This window comes from Arabidopsis thaliana, chromosome 5 (assembly GCF_000001735.4).
Source record: "Arabidopsis thaliana chromosome 5, partial sequence".
NCBI lineage: Eukaryota > Viridiplantae > Streptophyta > Magnoliopsida > Brassicales > Brassicaceae > Arabidopsis > Arabidopsis thaliana.
In genome coordinates this window covers 17,019,677-17,040,832 of record NC_003076.8, presented here as the reverse complement: position 1 = coordinate 17,040,832, position 21,156 = coordinate 17,019,677, and the positions used below count along the sequence as shown (strand labels likewise).

The following is a 21,156-nucleotide window of genomic DNA, read 5'->3' as shown; positions in this document are numbered from 1 at the left end:
AAAACCTAAAAGATATTTCATATACACAAAATATTAAACAATCAATTAGAGCAATTATTATTGAATAACATATGTATATATTATTCAAATAATCACCCGGCTGATCTTCTCGCCACAGCTAGTCTGCATAATAATAGCTCTTTTCAATTTCATTACTATGTACCCACTTTTATCACAAATGTTCTCCATTGTAATCACTTTTGATTTTATCTATTGAAAGAGTCGTTAAAAAGAAAAACATATGTATATATCAAACAAAAAATTTGGGTTCGATGACTGATTCTCGTGATTAATACAATAATCTCAAAACGTTATTTTAAGTTGTTCCCTAAAATGCTAAACCATTTTTTAATATATCATTACCGTCATCGTCAATATATTACATAACTAACTATGGACACTTCTATTATTTAATAATAAAAATATACATATATTTAATTAATTAAATAGATTTCACATCAACAAAAGAAAAAAAAAATTCATGTAAATCCAAAAGAGTCATAATATGTTTTTATATTCTAATTTTGAAAACGTAGTGAAACGTGTGGAGAATACAATATTATGCAATACGTGTTCTAGACTAATCTCTGGTAATGTGATACGCTATATTTCCTATGACTCACAAATTCTATGTTCCTCATACTTTTAAGTCATTTTTTGTACCTAGAATATAATAAAACACCAAATGGACAAATTTAATACAAATTGGGACTTTTAAATGCAAAAGAATTTATTAAAACTAAATGATGTGTAAATATGTGCAAATAGGATATATGGGCTATGACTAAAACTCGATTTGGAGAAGTGTTTCAAGACACTAAAACATTTTTGTGGTGTTAGGTGTGTGAAGCTATTAAGTTGTAGGATTATAGTATCTTTAAATAACGACACCCTAACAACAGATTAAAATACTATGTTGTTATTTAACAACAACGCTTTGTGGATGTCACTAATAGGTGTCTTTATAAAACATTTTTGCTTGTTTTACCAAAACTCGAAAAACTAAACCGAAAACTTGATTAAATACCCCTCTTGTTAAGGTTTTTTGGTTAACAAAAGAGACAATTTATTAAATATTTTCAAGAAAGACTCCCAAATAAACCAAATATATTTGCTACATAAAGAAATCAAATTTTCAGCACCTTAAACAACTTTTCAATGAACCAAACATTGTTTTTTTTTTTTCCTTCTAATCATAGGCAACATGCTTCTATTTAAATCCATAAAGTCAAAATATGTTTTTATAATCCAATTTTGAATACGGAGTGAAAAGCATGGATAATAGAATATTATGCAACCCATGTTCTAGATTTATTTTTGTACCAATCTTGAAAATAAAAACAAATATCAGATCATATAGAGATAACAAATATTAATGGTTAGTTGTTAGTGTTGATTACATAAGTTATGTTTGTTTCTTTTTATTACCATACAAATTCTTTTTTCGTGTAAGTATTGTTACAATAATTTACTCTATATATTTTATGTGAAGTGCTATAGTTCATGTCGTAGCTCACAATCAATTTGTTAAAGAAAACTTTATACTACACTAGCTAATCATATAAAATATGTTTTTAAAAGTTTATTCATATAAATATAGGAAATTAAGTGTGTTAACATTTGCAAACATAATAGGAAATAATTTCATTATTAGAATTTTAGAGGATAAAATCATATAAAATATGTTTTAAAAAGACTAGCTTATAATAGGTGTTTTCAATCGGAAACTTTCGTCCGGTTCTGTTCGAAACTTTGATTCGTTCAATTTATGAAAAATGTGCTAAAATTAACCGAACTATAGATTCGGTTTGGTTTGATTTTATTCGAAAGTGAATAAGTTTGGTTCGGTTTATGAAAGAATATTTGGTACCAAATAGAACCCAAAACAATATTCGGTGTTAACACATGTTTTAGCCTAAATATAATAACTTAAGTGTCAGTATTAAACGCAATAGTAATTTGTTATCGAATCGACAGAGTGTTATCAAGCACACGAGAAAGTATATAAATTAGATATATAGATAGATAAAAATCTAATACTCCCTCAGTTACTTATTAGTTGATTTTCTAGAAGAAAAAAATTATTTCTAAAAGATTAATTTAATAGATTTTCTATGCAATATTAATTGGTTATTATTGATGAATATCAAACTTCAAAATAAATAATTAAATATTATTGGTTTAGAGTTATAAAAGAATTAAAATCACAAAAAGTTATGAATTTATAATCAGTTTTTAATATATATTTTTAATTAATGTGTTTTTTCTAGAAAATCAAGTATTAATGAAGAGAGAGAGTAGTAATTAGTGATCAAATCCGCAGTAATAATTATTTTTGTTTAGTTAATATAAATAATTGCCTATCATTTTCCTAAGAATTAAACTATCCTTCGTCTCAAGAAATTCAAACAAGCATTAAGATCATCATTCAATCAATTCACAAAGCACAATAAAATCGATTGTTTGTTGGCTAAGAAAGCTTTGCCCAGCTAATGATAGATCCATCGATTCAACACAAGTACACAACTCTTGGTGGCTTGATTAATTTGATTGTAGAGCATTAGCCAAATTGGCCTAATTAAACTTAGGCATAAAAAAAAAGAGAACTATAAGAACAATCCCATAGATAATATAACAAGTTTTTAAATAAACAACCTCTTTCAAATCCCAAAACTCAATGATAGGACTACTACACATGACCAAAGTAAACATGACTACAATAGAAAAAGAGATCATTGACTTTGAATAGAGATTTGCAAAGGGTTTTAAGAACGTTTTAAACAAAACTATCAAAAGAAGAACAAACTTAGAAACTAGAAAAATTGCATAAAATGTCGCACTCATTCGACTAAAATACATCGGATATTATTATGCAATGGTCAGAGCAATAAAACATAGAAAAAATGAAACTTTAGAAAACCCAAACTTATCGATATCATATTGGTTATCTTCAAAGTTCGGTACGAGAAAACAAAAAATAGAAATGATTGAAAAAACTTCTAAAACATTTTAAAAACAAAATATGTAAAGTGATCGATGACCAACTTGAACTGAACATTTAGGGTTTAGGGTTTATGGTTTAGGGTTTAGGGTTTAGGGGTTGCTTATTTCAAAAATAAAAAATGTAATCGGTATTCAAGCTTAAATCAAAATACCAAACTTTGGTTCTGAATTTATGCCCGCCTGTAATAGTAGTCAACAAAAGCCATAGATAGTGATATTTTATTTTAGACGTTATTCTATATATATTATACGACTAAAAATAAAATTTTTGTTTCGAACAAATTAAACAATTAAAAAATAAAAATAAAAGTTTAAAAACTTTATAAAAACATTTACCAGGAACTCCAAAATCTATTATTAAAATTTATTGTGATTCCTCACAATGTTTTAAAATTTAGTGTTTGAAATAAAATGGAACAAAAGTTTCTTTAAATATACTCACGATGGACGAACCATAGTGGTTTTGAAGAAGTGTTAATAAGTTAATTACGTGGCCAAAACAATAAGTTATTATAATTATGGTCTTTTAATGACAATACTTGTTTCTAACGCATCCACATGTGGTTCAATTATATATACGTAATACATAAAGACGAAAGTTCTCTTTCTAAAATCACATAATATCAACTCGTATCGACATCTTTTAGTTTTTTTTTGGGTTATCTTCTATTTAATAAATTTGTATCGTATACAATCATAATAGCATATTTCTTTTTAAATTCGTATGTGATAACAATAGAATAACAAATTAATGGATGATAGATGAATTATAATGCATAATCACATATGACCAAAGATAGAAATGGAAAACGAAAATACACGGTTTAGTCTATGAAAGTAAACGTATACTGGTCGGTTATATATGACACCGAATGATTACAAAAGCAATCCATAGCGATTAGTGTAAACCAGCCTGATTTGTTCTCTACATATCTGCTCAATCGTCTGAGTTGTACTACTGTCCATGATGTCTCCTGATGTGCTCACGTGTGATACTCTGCTCCTCCCTAGCATTCCCTGAAGGTAGATATGTACAAGGCGATGGTATCTCAAACCTCCTCCTTGACACAAGGCGATGGACTCGAATCATAACCAGAAGTGGCCATAGGAGCTGTTGTAGGATCTACGACAAGTGATATAGTGAAACAACATTGCATGATCCTCCTCAGCGCCCGGAGAAATATACAACAACTACAAGCTCTACTAACACATATAAAGGAAGAAAACAACTTAAAAATTTTGGTTTTTTTGGAAGAAGACTTACCAACAATCGGTTGCCTTATCCTCGTTTACTACTTTATACACTCAGGTGGTGGTAGAATTCCCAAGTTATGATCTCCTTACTTTCACATGTTTTTTGGAGGTGGTGCACTGCCGTACGAAGTGGCCCCGCTGCCCACACTCTCTATAATTATGATTACCCTTAGGATAATTGTCCATTACATGGCCAACTTTACGCACTAGCCACGATTGCTTGAATCCATCAAACAAACCCTCCATGATTCCTATTATTTTGGTACACTTTGGGCAATGGTTATGACAATGTCATTCATCAGTGCATCACGGTTATCCCATGCACGCCGTAAGTTGTCAGAGTGTTGGTCTCGTATTACTCAGGTCCGTTTAAGTCAATGTGAAAATCGGTTAACGGTTTATATAATTCAAATTGATAATTTTAAAAAAAATATTTTTTAAAGTTCATAAATGCAAAATGCTAGAGTTTGGGTTGGAAAAAACATTTGTTTAGGTTTATTTTGACCTTTTTTCCTCGACCATAGAGGTTTTGAAGAAGCGTTAATAAGTTAATTACGTGACCTTATAATAATTTATGACAATTATGGCCTTTTTATGACAATATTTGTTTCTAACGTATTCACATGTAGTTCAAATATACAATACTTATTATAAAGACAAAAGTTGTCATTTTTAAATCACATAATATCAAGTCGTATCAACATCGTTTAGCCAAACTGTCTTAGTTTTTTTAATCTTCTATTTAATAAATTTGTATCGTACACAATCATAATAGCAAATTTATATTTAAATTATTATGTGACAGCCATAGAATAACAACTTGATGATAAATAAATTATAATGCATAATTACATATGACAAAGTTTACATTATCACAATAGATAAAAAGATCATAGAGTTTGCAAAATATTTTAAGAATATTTAAACAAAATTTTATAAAGAAAAACAATCTTAGATACTTGAAAATCGCAGTAAAAGACGTATCTCTGCGGCTAGAATAAAATGATTCGGAGCTTTAAAACATAGAAACTTTACAAAAGCCAAACCGATCAGGACAAAATCCAAACTGATCGGTCTTATACGTTTTTGGTACCAACAGGTACTTGTCCATGAGAAGCTCCAAAACTCTTTACTCTAAATCCAACAATCCATAGGAGTTTTCAGTATCTCCATTGTCTTCTCTTTACATAGGTTTAGTGAAAGAGTATGATCTCGCTGAGGGTGTATAGATCACAATTACACTGTCGTCTACCATGTAGGGTACAATGCTCTGTACATGCATGGTGGAGTGCATTGTAGTGTACCATGTTGCGTACAGACCCTGTAGAGCACACTATTATGTATCATGTAGAGTAGATTGTTGTGTACTATGTGGAGTACATCGTCATGTACTCTGTGGAGTAGACTATCATGTATTATGTGGAGTAGATCGTCGACTAATCTACGAAATACACCGTCATGTACTCTGCAGCGTATGTACCTGGAACACACTCTTTTGTACCATGCGGTGTAAACCAACGAAACCAAGGTCGAAAGATAAAATTGTCGTGTGACATGAGAAGTAGACAGTCATGTTCCATGCATCGTATACCATCATCATATACCTTGCATAGTACACCCTCATGTACCATGCTTACTACAATGTCATGTATCATGCGATAATCCTACCATGCGAAATACACCATTTTGTACCATGTGGAGTAGACCGTCGTGTACTATGCGATATACACCGCCGTGTAACCCGCTAACATAGGTCTGTACTCCAAAGTGTACAAGATCGGTGTGAAATATAAGTTGTACGATCTTTGTAGCATATTATATACTAATATACAGTGTACACATAAAAGAATACACCGCTTCGTGTATAAGATTAGTGTGGAGTATATGGTGTATGCATTTTTCTTAATATACATCGTTTTCTAAGTTTTTTCGTCTTTTTAACTTCTCTTAAGTTCTTCTAACCCCATCACACCCTTCGTCTAACCCTTTTTTTTATCACTGGGACCAATCATAAAGAAAGAAAACAACCAAAAAAGTTGATTCCTCTAGTTCAATTAGATTATTCGAAATTTAGAAACTAAAGAAAACAATTTTCTACTCTTAGAACTAAAATGTAACCGGGACTAAAATTTACTCTAAGAGCCTGTCCAACGCGGGACTTTAAACAAGGGCTCTAGGTTTTATAGGATTAAAATTAAATCAAAATACCTAATATTGGAGAGGGACGCCCCTTGTTTAAGAGGTTTAAGCACTTGGAAGGGGCCCTGACGTGTCAACATCTCAGTGGCTGAGCTACTTTAACAAAATAAAAAAATGTGTCTCTCTCTCTTCCTCTGAAACTATTCGGTTTTTCTCGACTGGATTATGAGAAGGAATGCAGCTGAATACATGATGACATAAGGAGAGGAACTAGTTCTAGCTTGGCTTGGTTTTAAGTTTGTCTGAAACAAACATACAATGTCTCTTTGGTCTTTACCATTGTTAATGATTTATTGTTAAGGCCCCAAAATAGGGGTTTACCATTGGAGGAATAAAAAAATAGAGTCTTCTCATAAGGCTCTGAACTTTGAATTGTGCAAAATTTATAACTAAAATATTGTAAAGAGCCCCCATGTTCTTCCTCTTCCATGTGAAAGAACGATTCTATTAATATAAATAACATTAAAGGCCCGTGCGTAGCGTGGGTCAACTACTAGTTCATTGTAAATAGTAGTTATTTGAACAAGTTCATTAATAATAGCAAAATTATTATAAGCACGCCACATCATATATACTTTTATTTTCAGATTATTAGAATGATGATTGACCATCTTCCCTTTAAAATTCACAGCCAAGAGACACATGACGATACACCCAAAATCAAATCACTAATATTCACAAAACACTTCAACACAGTGAGAGAGATTGAGCTCAAAATTTATCCAAAAATCCTAAAATGGAAATGATGATATTAATCTCACTGTGCTTAACCACTTTCCTAACTATTCTACTCTTCTTCAAATCACTCCTCAAACGACCCAACTCTAACTTACCTCCGTCTCCATGGCGTCTTCCGGTCATTGGAAACCTCCATCAGCTCAGTCTCCACCCGCACCGTGCTCTCTCTTCCCTCAGCGCGCGCCACGGGCCACTCATGCTCCTTCGTTTCGGCCGTGTCCCTGTTCTCATTGTCTCTTCTGCTGACGTAGCTCATGATGTCATGAAGACACATGATCTTAAGTTTGCCAACCGTCCGATCACGAAATCTGCCCATAAAATCTCGAATGGCGGGCGAGATTTGGTATTCGCCCCCTATGGCGAATACTGGAGGAACGTTAAGGTTTGTACTTTCTTTCGTTATCTGTGGTGTCTCCAAAGTCTTCATAAGTTGATCTCAGATTTGCTTTCACGAGCTCCTTGATTAGTTTATCAGAAGGAGGAGTTATTAATTAAATATCAATATTTGTTTCACTAATTAGATTTTATAAATTAGTTTAAAAGGGTACATTTAATCAAATTTTCTAAGTTTTTGCCCAAAAAGTAATAATCAAATTTTCTAATCCAAACTGACATATAATTGGAACTAACAGTATACTACCACATTTCTAGATTTTAGTTCCAAAATATAATCACTAGTTTTCTTTTCAATAATACGAAAAACTAAAATGAGTTCAAACCTACAGTAAGACTGCTACAAACTATTACTACATTAATCATACGATTTTATTATATTAATAGTAGTTTATCAAAAAATCAATAGTTTATTAATTTAAAGAGAGGGAAATCCATATATAATCTTCTAAAAATTAACTTTTTTTTTGAACCTATTAGTGAAAAAGATATACTACATGAACTTAAAATTATGATTATTAGTTTCAAACATTGCAATAGAAAATCTCTCAAACATAATGTCTTAATTTTATTTGAAATTTATTTAGGATAAACAGGTATGTTAACATTAGTGATAAATAATACATTTCGATACAAAACCTTTAAAAATTAAGTGTGGATATTTAAAGTTTTTTTGTAACTGAATTATCAGATTCTAGTTAATGGCTCTTCAATTTGTTGTGTATTGATTTCTTCTTGGTATGCAGAGTCTATGCACGATACATCTCCTCAGCAACAAAATGGTTCAATCCTCTGAGAAAAGAAGAGAAGAAGAGATAACTCTATTGATGGAGACGCTGGAAGAAGCAAGTTTATCTTCTTCATCGGTGAATCTAAGCAAACTCATTACTAATATGGTAAGCGACATAATGGGTAAAGTTGTATTGGGGAAAAAATACAGCGGCGAGGAAGGCACAATCGATGTCAAGACCATAACAAAGAGTTTCTTGGATGCCGTGGGGCTTTCCCCGGTCGGGGAATACATTCCGAGTTTGGCATGGATAGGTAAGATTACGGGTTCAGATGGTAAGCTAGAGAAAATAACCAAGCAGTTTGGTGATTTTATAGAAAAAGTGTTGCAAGAACATGAGGATACAACTGCCGACAAAGAAACACCAGATTTTGTTGATATGTTGCTAACAATTCAAAGAGATGAGACTGCACAATGCCAATTGGATAAAAGCGACTTAAAAGTCATCATATTTGTAAGATTAAGCATCTATCATCATCATTAGTATATATATTAATGATACAATACTTTGATAATCATATGAAGTTCTTTTCCATTTATAGGAAATGTTTTTAGGGAGCACGACAACAACTTCCGCGGTAATAGAGTGGGCGATGACACGCCTAATGAGAAATCCAGAATGTTTGAAGAAACTTCAAGATGAGATTCGTTCAGTTTCGAAGATGAATTCATATGTATCAGGAAAAGAAGTTGAAAATATGAACTACTTAAAAGCTGTGATCAAGGAGGTACTTCGGCTGCATCCCCCACTCCCGCTATTAGTTCCGCGACTATTAAGCGAAGATGTAAAATTAAAAGGATACGACATTACTGCGGGCACACAGGTCAAATATATTTACGTTTTTTTTTTTCTTATTATAACTGATATCAAAAACATTTTAGATAAAACGTTTTAAATGTGACATATAGGTGATCATTAATGCTTGGGCGATCCAACGAGACACTGCGACATGGGGATCGGATGCACAAGAATTTAGGCCAGAAAGACATTTTGATTCAACTTGGGATTTTGTTGGACGAAATTTCAAATACATTCCATTTGGAGCAGGGAGAAGGTTATGTCCCGGCATTGGACTTGGGTCGGTGATGGCAAGTGTGACTTTGGCCAATCTTGTGAAACGGTTTGACTGGAGAGTTGAGGATGGACCTTCAGGATATGATAAACCAGATCTAGTAGAGGGAGCTGGAATCGATGTTTGCCGAAAATTTCCTCTTGTTGTCTTTCCATCTTCTGCTTAGTTTATTTTCCCATGGAAAACCATTTCCTCTCCATGAGCTTAACGACCTCACATTGTTTGTATTATTGTTTGTGAAATGTTAATAAAACAATTTCCCCTAGCTAAAAGGAGTTGCAAAAGGAATTACCTAAAGTTTGGATGGACATAAGACTAAAGGTTGTTGATTGATTCAAGATGGTTAGGGTTAAATCTTTATATATCATTACTCTTTACGTGTTCTTAGTGTTAGATTAGTCTTGATTAAGCTAGTTTAGCTCATAGGAAGTTTCATGCCCAGAAGAGTTAGATGAAATTTCCAAAAATATTTAGTGAGTGCTTCGCATTCCTAGCCAATGACAATTGATGATTAGGGTGGTAGGTGGTTAGTTAGGCTTGGAATTAATGCATATTAGTCTAACGATTACGGATGGAAATCTTTGTTAACCGCATGATTAGTGCACGATTAGTACCATAGAAGTGGACTAGTTTACATTAGTACAGTTCTAAGACTAAATGGCATTTTTAGATCGATAGAGCATCTTGAATTAATTAGTGATCACCCGAGTCAATATTCTAAACCCAAACATATGTATTTTATCTAGGGAGATTTGCAAAATTACCCTTTTAATACTACTCTTTTGTAACAACCCCTTTTGTTTTGTCTATTTTTAAAAATACCTTTTCCCTTGAACAGAATGATCAAATTACCCTCATCTAATAGAAACATGTAATTGGAAACTGAAATTTTCTCGCTAATTTTTTTGCGCCAAATTTTATTTTTCCCGCCAAAAAAAAACTTTCCCGCCAATTTGTTTTTGTAACGAATTTTTTCTCAGCCAAAAAAATGCTTTTAAAAATCCTTATAATTTTTTTTTGGCGGAAAATAGATTTACAAGGGATTTTAAAAGGGTTTTAAAAGATGTACAAGAGATTTTAAAAGGGTTTTAAAAGATTTACAAATAATTTTAAAAAGTTTTTAAAAAGAGTTACAAGAGTTTTTAAAGGGTCTTCTTGTAAATTCTATAAAAATCTTTTCAGAACCCTTATACATCTTTTAAAACCCTTTTAAAATCATTTGTAAAACTTTAAAACCCATTAAAAATCCCTTGTAAATCTTTTAAAACACTTTTAAACCCTTTAAAAATCTTTTAAAAACCTTTGTAAATCTTTTAAAACTCTTTAAAATCTCTTGTAAATATTTTAAAACCCTTTTAAAATCCCTTGTAAATATTTTAAAACCCTTTTAAAATCACTTGTAAATATTTTAAAACCCTTTTAAAACAATTTTAAACCAATTAAAAATCTTTAAAAAACATTTGTAAATCTTTTAAAGCCCTTGTAAATCTTTTAAAACCCTTTTAAAATCCATTGTAAATTTTTTAAAACTCTTTTAAAATCCCTTGTAAATCTTTTAAAACCCTTTTAAAATCTCTTGTAAATGTTTTAAAATCTCTTGTAAATCTTTTAAAACCCTTTTAAAATCCCTTGTAAATCTATTTCCCGTCAAAAAAGTTTTTTTTGGGGAAAAAATATTTTTTGGAAAAAACTTTTGGCGGGAATTTTTTTTTGTGATTTAGCTGAATAACCATATTTGATAAACATATTAAGAATATAGCACCATATGTATAGAAATTAAGAAAATAGCATGTGAGGATAAGGAAAAGATAATTTTAGTGTTGAATTGGAGGTGAGATGATTTAGTAACACTTAGTTTAGTTTTTACCCATTTGTTTTTTTTTTGCGATATATCTTTTTCAAAAAAATAGATTCCAATTATAAAATTTATTACAAAAAAAACTATGTTTTTTCTACATACAAAATAGTTTGAATTTTTAAAATCGGATTTGAATTTATAAAATAGTAAATAGTGTTTGTAAGTAAAATTATGTACTATTTTGGATAGAATTAAAATGTTGTACTATATTATTTTGGATGTATAGAAAAACTATACCCTAAAATACAACCTTGGTAACCCAAGCAACCATATAACATAAGTGGTATCTGAAAAATCTACTTTGTCTTTCTCGTTTGTTTGTTATGTGATACAGAAAAAAAGAAGAGAAGAGATCGAGAGAAAAAAGAAAAAGAGATGAGAGAGAAAGGAGAGAAGGAGAGACTTAGAATGAGGTGGAGAGAGAGGGGTAAATATGCCATTATTATATATAATATAGAGAGTATAGCTATTTTTTTTGTCTTATGTTACTTTCTTAATTTATAAGTTTTTGTTAGTTATTCTTGCAAATTTCCCAAAAAAAGTTTCGAAAATTTTTGGCGGAAAATTTATTTTGGAATAATTTAGGTGAAAAATATTAATATTTCATTTTGTTAACCTAAAACAATTTACAAATAGGGGTAAAATGGTCATTAAAAATTTAAAGAGGGTATAAAAATAAAAATGGCAAATAGGAAAGGGTAGAATTGAAAAAGGTAGGGGCATTCTGAGCAATTATTCTTTTATCTATTGCTTAAAACTGTTTAGTAGATTTCCCACTTTGTTTTTGAATTTTGTTAGTCTTCTACTTAAATTTTATAAAAAACAAAACCAATATTCTCTAGCTTAGATTAAATGATGGCATATATACATTGCTAGTGAATTAAGCATTGTTCCTAATAGTTTTGATCCTAAAGTGCTACATCATTATACCATTCGATTGGGGTCGTATGCACATAAGATTTAATCGATGTGTTAATCAATAGCCACATTGTTTTAGTCGTTTACAAAAATGTATGTTGGGCTATTTTTGGACTATATAGCGAAATAATCTCTGATGATAGCCCCAAAATTATAGCTAAGTATACCTTTTAAATGCCTTATGTCAGTTTTCCTAGGACCAGATAATGGACATGTTGGAAATTTTGCAATGAACGCTACAATGTAGGTCAAAAACGGTGCTAAATTGAATGTAAAATAAATGATTAAACTGGGGTATCTAAGAAAATGCATAAAAGTAAAACTTTAAGATTTTGAAGCAGGATAAAATTGTTTTGAAGAATAAAAGAATTTCCCAAGTAGCAAATCAACCTAATTGTTTTTTTTTTGTTTTTTTTTTTTTTTGTTTTTTTTGTCTAAACCTAATTGTTTTGTTTTGTTTTGATCATCTACACTCTTCAGAGAGTTTACTTGCAACTTCCAATACTTTGCACAAATTGTCATTTATCTTTTTGTTAATCAACAAGTTTAACATTTTTATATTAAATAAATATATAAATCAACGGTCTTCATCATTTGTAGTAGTCCAACATCGATTGCATAATATTATATTATCCACATTTTTTTGGACTTACACATAAACTATTTTCTATACATTATCTTTCCACATGCTTCCGTAATAATAAATTGATACGTAACGACTTGGTTACGTAGAATTCTATTAAGTAATGGACCGTATCTACAATAATGAGAATTCTCCCGATTTTGTGCAGCTGAATCTGATTACTTTGAAAGGACATATCGCATATAAACAAAATGCCAGTCAACTAGATCTATTATTGTTGAATAACATACAAATTAAATCTTAATCAACAACATAAATGATTTCTATGTTGTCCAAAACTTTTATTGGTTAGAGAAAGATAATGATTATAATATGCTTTCAAATAATTAGTGGTATTAATAATACAAAATGATCAAAAGCGTGGCTAATAAAATGTTATACAATAAAATTAAGGTGGACTTTTGGTAAAGATTTGTTTTCGAAGGTTGCGTTGAGATGTCGAGATATGAGATGTTGTTACAAGTAAGTTAGGGGGTGTTTTCAATCTTACATTTTGAGTGATTTAAATTATTTTGAGTTTTTATATGATTTGAAAATTTTGGGTGTATTTAAGAAAATTGTTATGATTTATTGTCAAATTTTTTCAAATTCCACCTAAAACCATGAAATTTAAAATTCTCTATTTTTAACTAAGAAAATTCACTAAATTCACTTAAGTCTCTTAAAGTCACTAAAAATCTAATCCTCAAAATGTTTTCAATAATAAGGAATTTTAAAGTAGATTTTAAAATCACTAGTTCAATAACATTAGATATCATGAAACTTTTAAAAATCTATAATTTTATAACATAGGATTTCTTATTTTAACACAAATCATTTGAAATTTCACGTGAAAAATAATAATATGGGGTGAAATCTACAACGATCAAATGAGTACACTATAAATTACGATTGTTCAAATTAAGCAAGAATGTAAATGGAGTTTGTGTTAGATCCTTAGAGATAAATATTTAAAAAATGTTCTTAAACTTAAAAGACGAATATAAAGTTATTCTATTTGCGTATGAAATAACTATATATATATTTTAAAGGGCTTAAAATATATATATGTTTTTATTTTTGTTGATTTTTTTGGATCATATGATGGAGACAAACACATTGGGCTTAACCCATACAAGATGATTACAGAAATCAAATTTCAAAGATTTTTTTTTAGAAAAAGGCCCAAACACAAGGGGATACAAAGCAAAACTCGTAGAGAGGTCCGTAAACAAAATCAGAAAGAAAGAAAGCCCAAAAACATACAAATTAAATCTTGAACAGACAGATCGTATAAATATATTAAGTAATAGGTACTAGACTCATTATTGTTTATTTTTTAATGGAAGCATATATTTTAAACTATACACTACTGAAATCTTTAATCCACAACATAAATGATTTCTATTTTGTCAATCTTTTATTGATTAGAGAAAGATAATGATAATCATATGCTTTCAAATAATTTTTTGGTATTAATAATACAAATCAAAAGCGTGGCTTATAAAATATTTTACAATAAAAGTTAAGGTGGACTTTCGGTTAAGATTTGTTTTCGAAGGTTGCGTTGAGATGTTGAGATATGAGCCCATGTTACATACAAGTAAGTTAGTTTTATTCAATTAAAACTAAATTTTTTTTAAATAAAACATAAACTTTCAAATTTGAGACTGAAATATTATTTTTTATTTATTTAACTCCTATTTTTTCTGCCAAACAATTTTAAGTCTTTGTAAAACCCTTTTAATTCCTTATATAGAACTCCTTCTTATTAACTAAAATTACCAAAATTAATATCTCAAATTTTAAAATAAGAATGCCACTATATAAAGCTTTTATTTTTACTAAATATATAGTGTTTTTCAATTACAGTATAACATAAAATATAGCATTTCAATTCCAACAAATTCTTTCATATTTTATAAGCCTAAGCTTATGAATACCGTAAATGCAAGTTGTATAATGATAAATCATTAAATATATAAAATCGAATTTTTAAGATTATTCTATAGACTAAAAATTTGTGTTATTGCATAGTATCTGTATTTTTAGTTCAACATATTTCAATATATCTACAAAATTTGGTTTTGATATCTCAAGATTCAATCAATTCTAAAACTTTTCACCTTTTTTAGTTGTTTTATCATAAAATTAAATAGCATAATATTTATCTGTATGGCAGCCGGCAGGGGTTCTTACCTAGTCTTAGATTAATTGAGAGTACGAATATTAGTTTTTTTTTTTTAGAGGCACCCGATGTAGTTCGTATTAAAATATTTAGGTGAAAACAAAAAGTTAAGTTTTAGTTTTTTATTTTGTTTGGTATGAAAAAGTTAAGTTTAAGTTAAGTACAAAGTACTTTTAATGTTTTCTCATTATGATAAATTAAAGTTTTAAACGTGTATTCTTTGTCTTATTTAACGTCTGAATTTATTGATATAATAGTTTTTCTAATTATTATTAAACACCCAATAATTCTAATATTTCTTGATGTTGAACTTGGAACGTGTTCCACAACTAGAGCCGAGAAGGTTTTAAATGAATAAAATATACAAAGACAACCCACAAAGGCACAAATGACATTACAAAGTACATTAAAAAAGTGAAAATCCATGTCCATTGAATTGAATTCATAACAATTTACCAAACTTCAAATACATTAAAATCACTGTTAAAAATAAATCCTATAGCACCATATATACAATTGACGGATCCATATTCTTGCTTCATCTTCCACTTCAAGTTTTCAGCAACAATGGCAGAACTCATCATCGTTGACTTTCAAAACATATCTATCTTCATCCTCTTATGTCTCTTCTCATTCCTTTGTTACGCTCTCTTCTTCAAGAAACCAAAAGGCTTTGACCTGCCTCCGAGCCCTCCTTCTCTACCAATCATCGGTCATCTTCACCATCTTCTCTCATCATCTCTACCACACAAGTCCTTTCAAAAACTCTCCTTCAAGTATGGACCTCTTCTCCATCTCCGCATCTTTAATTTCCCCATGGTCCTCGTCTCATCAGCCTCAATGGCCTACGAGGTCTTCAGGACAAACGACGTAAACGTCTCGTATCGCTTTGTCCCAGTCAACAAAGACTCTCTAGTGTTCGGATCTTCAGGATTCGTAACCGCTCCTTATGGAGATTACTGGAAGTTCATGAAGAAGCTCATATCCACGAAACTACTCCGACCACATGCACTCGAGCTGTCGAAAGGTAACCGTGCAGAGGAGCTACGTCGGTTTTGCCTTGATCTGCAAGGTAAGGCGAGGAAGAAGGAGAGCGTTGAGATCGGTAAAGTAGCACTAAAGCTCACTAACAACATCATATGTAGGATGAGCATGGGAAGGAGTTGTTCAGAGAAGAACGGTGTAGCGGAGAGAGCAAGGGAATTGGTTAACAAATCCTTTGCCTTATCAGTGAAGCTCTTCTTTTCAAACATGTTCAGAAAAGATATAATGGGAGTTTCTCGTGAATTCGACGAGTTTCTTGAGAGGATTCTAGTGGAACACGAGGAGAACCTTGAGGGGGATCAAGATAGGGACATGATTGATCATTTGTTGGAAGCTTATAGAAACGAAGAAGCAGAATATAAGATCACTAGAAAACAGATCAAGTCTTTAATTGTGGTAAAGTTAAATGTTTTTTTTTCGGTTGCTTCATTTATAATCTATGTTTTGAGATTAGGTCTGACTATATAAAAAAAACTGTAGGAAATTTTTCTTGGAGGCACTGACAGCTCGGCGCAGACGATACAATGGACTATGGCGGAGATACTTAACAACCCCGGCGTTCTCGAGAAATTAAGAGCAGAAATCGATTCCGTTGTGGGGGGAAAAAGGTTGATTCAAGAATCAGATCTTCCAAACCTCCCTTATTTGCAAGCTGTTGTTAAAGAAGGGCTAAGATTGCATCCCTCGGCTCCTGTCTTGTTAAGGGTATTTGGAGAAAGTTGCGAGGTCAAAGAGTTCTACGTACCGGAGAAAACAACACTTGTTGTTAATCTCTATGCTGTGAATAGAGATCCTGATTCTTGGGAAGATCCTGATATGTTTAAGCCAGAGAGGTTTTTAGTTTCTTCGATATCAGGAGATGAAGAAAAGATAAGAGAGCAAGCCGTGAAGTATGTTACTTTTGGAGGTGGAAGGAGGACATGTCCCGCGGTAAAACTAGCTCATATCTTTATGGAAACTGCGATTGGAGCGATGGTGCAGTGTTTTGACTGGAGAATTAAAGGAGAGAAAGTATACATGGAAGAGGCTGTTTCAGGACTTAGTTTGAAAATGGCTCATCCGCTTAAGTGCACTCCTGTTGTTCGGTTCGACCCTTTCAGCTTTTGATTTACATAATCCAAGTTCGGTGACTTGTTAAGATCAAAGACGTTTTACTATGTTAGTTGTGCTTGTTGTATTTCAAAGTCAAGTATGTAAGAATATTTTATGTTTATATGTAAGTTATGTCTAATAAAATAATAAAGATCACGTTCATATTAGCGTTAATGATTCTAAATTTCTAATATAAAAGAGGACATCATAAAATAACATTCGGATGTATTAATAACCATCATCCTTTGCTTGGATGTACTGCCTATCGATGCGCAAGCAGGTTTTGCACAACAGAATGTCGCTGAAAGCACTTCCAAGACTATGACTATATGTGAGTCTTCAAGCATCTCTCAGTCACTTGGATGATGCTCAAAGCACCTATAAGGTTGTCTATCAGTTTTCAAGCATCTCTGAGTCAATCAAATGTTACTTAAAGCACATTTAATGTTGTATGTTGGTCCTTATTCCTAAGTCAGCCATGTATTGCTCAAAAGTACCTCACACATCTTCCATACAATTGAATATACCTCAAGCATTTCTGGAGCTATTTGTCAGATGCTCCAGCACCTTCTTCTATACGAGCAGTTTTTGCACACGGCCTTTGCAAGACCGTTAGTCGGTCTTCAACCACCCTAGTCAGGTCATTGCCTAAAGTACCTCCCATCTTTATTGTCATTTCCGAAAACACTTTCTAGTCAATTTGTTACCACTCAAGGCACTTCTCATCTCGTCTTTCACTAGTTAAAGCATTTCCAATGTAAGTCGATGCTCAAGGCGTCTCTCTATCAGCCCGACAACATCCAAGCCGCCTCCTACTAGGAATCATGGCAAGCTATCTCCATCATATGTTGCCAACAAAAGTACACTCCACACTCCACACTCCAAAAGTGTTGGTCTTCTACTCTTCTTTGCTCCTTCGAGAAATCAAATAAGTTAATTTCTTCATTATTTCATGGTTGCCGACATGACTTTCCAAATACGTGTATTAACCGCAATAAATAAATAGTTCTTATAAAAAGTAAGATGACGTGTCATGTATTGCTCATCAATAAAGTAACGCTTTTTCATTTTATTTCCATTGACCGACACAACAAACAACACGTTCTCTCTCATTTTTCTTCTTCTCCGATCAATCTAGGGTTTACTCTCACCGGCGACGAACAATGATCCACCTCCTTTACACAGTGATCTTCGCCGAAATGGCACTGATCCTTCTCCTCCTCTTCAAAACTCCTCTCCGAAAGCTAATCATCCTCACCTTCGATCGAATCAAACGTGGCCGTGGTCCCGTCGTCGTCAAAACCATAGGAACCACCGTATTCGTCGTTCTCTTGTCGAGTATCTACAGTTTGGTTAATATCCAACGCCGATCTGAAGATGGTGCTGTTCTTAATCCCACTGATCAAGTCCTTGCGTCTAAGCATCTTCTCGAAGCTTCTCTTATGGGTATAAATCACAAAATCCTCGATCTCTTAAATCCTTGATCATAAGATCTGATATGAATTTGATTTGCTTTTTGAAGAATTGTGATGTTTCTCTTAAATCAGTAATTAAGGATGTAATTAGATCAAATTTTGATCCTTAGTGTTGTTCCCTTATTCGATTTCCAAGGAAGTAGATTTATTGGGATTAAGGAGTGTAATTTAGGTCAAATTGGGATTAGAAGACGAATTAGATATTGATTGAGATTATATATTTGAGGAATTGTGTTGTTCATCTCTTAAAATCAGTAATTAAGGAGGTATTTAGAGCAAATTGTGATCCTTATTAGTTATGTAGATCTGATTATATGAATCTGATATTGGTTATTGAATTTTGTATATTACAGGGTTTGTGTTGTTTCTCTCGCTTATGATTGATAGACTACACCATTACATTAGAGAGCTTCGTTTGTTGAGGAAGACAATGGAGACTGCAAAGAAGCAGAACAGAGGTTTTGAGGATGGGAAAACCACAAGTGGGGAGGAAGTGAAAGCGCTCGGGGAAGAGATCGCGGCGTTAAAAGCGAAGATAAAGACGTTAGAATCGGAGAGTGAAAGTAAAGGCAAAGAATTGAAAGGTGCACAAGGTGAAACAGAGGCTTTGAGAAAGCAAGCTGATGGGTTTCTTATGGAGTATGATAGGTTGCTTGAGGATAATCAGAATTTGAGGAACCAGTTGGAGTCTATTGGGCATAGTCCTGAGGGAAAGAAGGGTATGTAAGAGTAAAAACTAAGGATTCTGTTTTGTAGAGAACAAAGTAACTATAGGAAATGTGGTTTTACTGATTTTTGCTTCATGTAATATGCAATATCGTCTCCTCTTTTGAATGTATTTTACTATTATATTGCAATCTAGTAAGTTTGGAACAACATGATTCACCTAAGTTTTCCATTAGAGAAAATGAGTGCGAACAAAGAGGAAGGAGGTATGGTAATGTTTTACAATCAAGAACACAAGAACAAACCCTAGATATTCTTGAGGAATTCTCTTATTCTCCCACTAATCTGTTTTCTCTCTTTCATATTAATACTGTTCAAGTGCCAGTCACATTATCTCTGATGATTTAACCTCTCAAACTAAGCAACACAGTCCACAATGACTCAAAAGGATTGAAACATGTTTTAGTAAGAAAGCATGAAGTTTTAATACCTTGCAGAAGTTAAACACCAAATCAATCTCACAAACATTGCTGAAGAAATGATCCAAAATCTCAACGAACAAATGGATGCATTTAAGGTAAGCCAACTCATTATTCAACGGGCATAGCGTCTATATATCACCTTAATGTCTTCTAAACTGCAAAACAGTTCAAAACAAAAAGTCACTAATACAAGAAAATGATTCAAATCCCGAATCGGCTTTGATTTCTTGGATCTCAAGGCCTACACTAGTTGATTTTGTTCAACAACTATTCCTCCAAAATCTCAGCCTAAGTATAGAATGAGACCAATATGATACATAGAGTACATAGTGTAACGACCAGACTTTTGAATCGAACCGTGAAGCCCAAACCGAGCTCATTGGTTTCTTATATTGAATTGTATATTGTTACTTGTATTTAGTTTTTTTTTGTTTAATATTAAAACGTTTAATAGAAACCATTAAATTTAAGTTTTGTAAAATATTTATTTGTGAAAAATTTAATTACCATTAAATATAACGTTAATTTTATTTGTATTTTTTTTTAAAGTTACTTTGTGATTTTGATATCCTATATAAAGGTTAGATAACTTCATTTTTCAAATAATAAATACAAATCATTTTTTCTTCCAATTTGTTTCGTAAAATAAAAATATTTCTTGTATATTTCAATCATAAGTAGATATGTCTAAATTTAATTCTCAGATTACTATGTTATTCATTGTTGTAGCTTTGGTGTGTGCGTTTGTTCCGGCTTTCTCAGTCGAAGAAGCTGAAGCAAACTTATTATGGAATACTTGTCTTGGTTAAATCACTCCTAAGTGTGCGTTGGATATAGTCGCTGCTGTCTTTGAAAATGGAACCATGCCTGATCCTTGTTGCAACGATCTCGTCAAAGAAGGAAAAATGTGTCACGATACGCTTATTAAGTATATTGCAGATAAACCCATGTTAATTGCCCACGAAACAGAATACTTGAAGAAGAGTGATGACTTGTGGAAACATTGTGTCTCAATCTCCAAAAGTGCTTGAAGCATATATGCTTGTACTATTTTCATCCAATAAATTGATATTATCTTGTTGTTACAGTTTTCTTCACACAAACGTTTATCTTTTCACTTTACTACAATTTTAACCAAAGTGAATTTCTTCCTTAAAAAGTATAACTTCAATTTATGATTATCTTCTTGAACTCGAAACACAATTTCGTATAAAGAGTTGAATAATAATTCAAAATTTAAATATTAAGAGGAGCTCTAAATATTATTGTTCAATGAATTTTAATATTTATATTTGCTTTCTAATTAGAGTAATATATTTTCTATAATTCAACAAAGTTTAACTTTTTAATTTTCAAAGCAT

At 31.7% G+C, this 21,156-nt stretch overlaps 3 protein-coding genes and 2 pseudogenes across 5 annotated transcripts; 4 read left to right on the top strand and 1 right to left on the bottom strand.

Moving 5' to 3' along the window:
* The first annotated feature begins 7,032 nt into the window (after positions 1-7,032).
* On the top strand, positions 7,033-9,809 carry CYP71A16 (cytochrome P450, family 71, subfamily A, polypeptide 16). The gene is made up of 4 exons (NM_123623.5): positions 7,033-7,576; positions 8,334-8,831; positions 8,920-9,201; positions 9,287-9,809. The coding sequence occupies exons 1-4, from the start codon at positions 7,193-7,195 to the stop codon at positions 9,614-9,616; spliced, it is 1,494 nt and encodes a 497-aa protein (NP_199073.1). The 5' UTR covers positions 7,033-7,192; the 3' UTR covers positions 9,617-9,809.
* Positions 9,810-15,471: 5,662 nt separating this feature from the next.
* CYP705A12 (cytochrome P450, family 705, subfamily A, polypeptide 12) lies at positions 15,472-17,331 on the top strand. Its single transcript, NM_123622.2, has 2 exons — positions 15,472-16,476; positions 16,561-17,331. The coding sequence occupies exons 1-2, from the start codon at positions 15,604-15,606 to the stop codon at positions 17,185-17,187; spliced, it is 1,500 nt and encodes a 499-aa protein (NP_199072.1). The 5' UTR covers positions 15,472-15,603; the 3' UTR covers positions 17,188-17,331.
* A 778-nt stretch (positions 17,332-18,109) lies between these two features.
* Positions 18,110-19,615, top strand: AT5G42570 (B-cell receptor-associated 31-like protein). Its single transcript, NM_123621.3, has 2 exons — positions 18,110-18,618; positions 19,001-19,615. Exons 1-2 carry the CDS (start codon positions 18,336-18,338, stop codon positions 19,372-19,374), a joined length of 657 nt encoding a protein of 218 aa, NP_568607.1. The 5' UTR covers positions 18,110-18,335; the 3' UTR covers positions 19,375-19,615.
* Positions 19,616-19,776: 161 nt separating this feature from the next.
* Positions 19,777-19,959, bottom strand: AT5G42568 (annotated as a pseudogene). The gene has a single exon.
* Positions 19,960-20,478: 519 nt separating this feature from the next.
* On the top strand, positions 20,479-20,826 carry AT5G42565 (annotated as a pseudogene). Its single transcript has one exon.
* The last annotated feature ends 330 nt before the right edge of the window (positions 20,827-21,156 follow it).

What these genes read in the sequence shown, in the direction of transcription:
- CYP71A16 (NM_123623.5), top strand. Translation starts at nt 7,193, where the DNA reads ATGGAAATGATGATATTAATCTCACTGTGCTTAACCACTTTCCTAACT. An exon ending in ACTTAAAAGTCATCATATTT is followed by an intron (nt 8,832 to 8,919) that starts GTAAGATTAAGC and finishes TTCCATTTATAG; the next exon opens with GAAATGTTTTTAGGGAGCAC. An exon ending in ACATTACTGCGGGCACACAG is followed by an intron (nt 9,202 to 9,286) that starts GTCAAATATATT and finishes TGTGACATATAG; the next exon opens with GTGATCATTAATGCTTGGGC.
- CYP705A12 (NM_123622.2), top strand. Translation starts at nt 15,604, where the DNA reads ATGGCAGAACTCATCATCGTTGACTTTCAAAACATATCTATCTTCATC. An exon ending in AGATCAAGTCTTTAATTGTG is followed by an intron (nt 16,477 to 16,560) that starts GTAAAGTTAAAT and finishes AAAAAACTGTAG; the next exon opens with GAAATTTTTCTTGGAGGCAC.
- AT5G42570 (NM_123621.3), top strand. Translation starts at nt 18,336, where the DNA reads ATGATCCACCTCCTTTACACAGTGATCTTCGCCGAAATGGCACTGATC. An exon ending in TCTCGAAGCTTCTCTTATGG is followed by an intron (nt 18,619 to 19,000) that starts GTATAAATCACA and finishes TGTATATTACAG; the next exon opens with GGTTTGTGTTGTTTCTCTCG.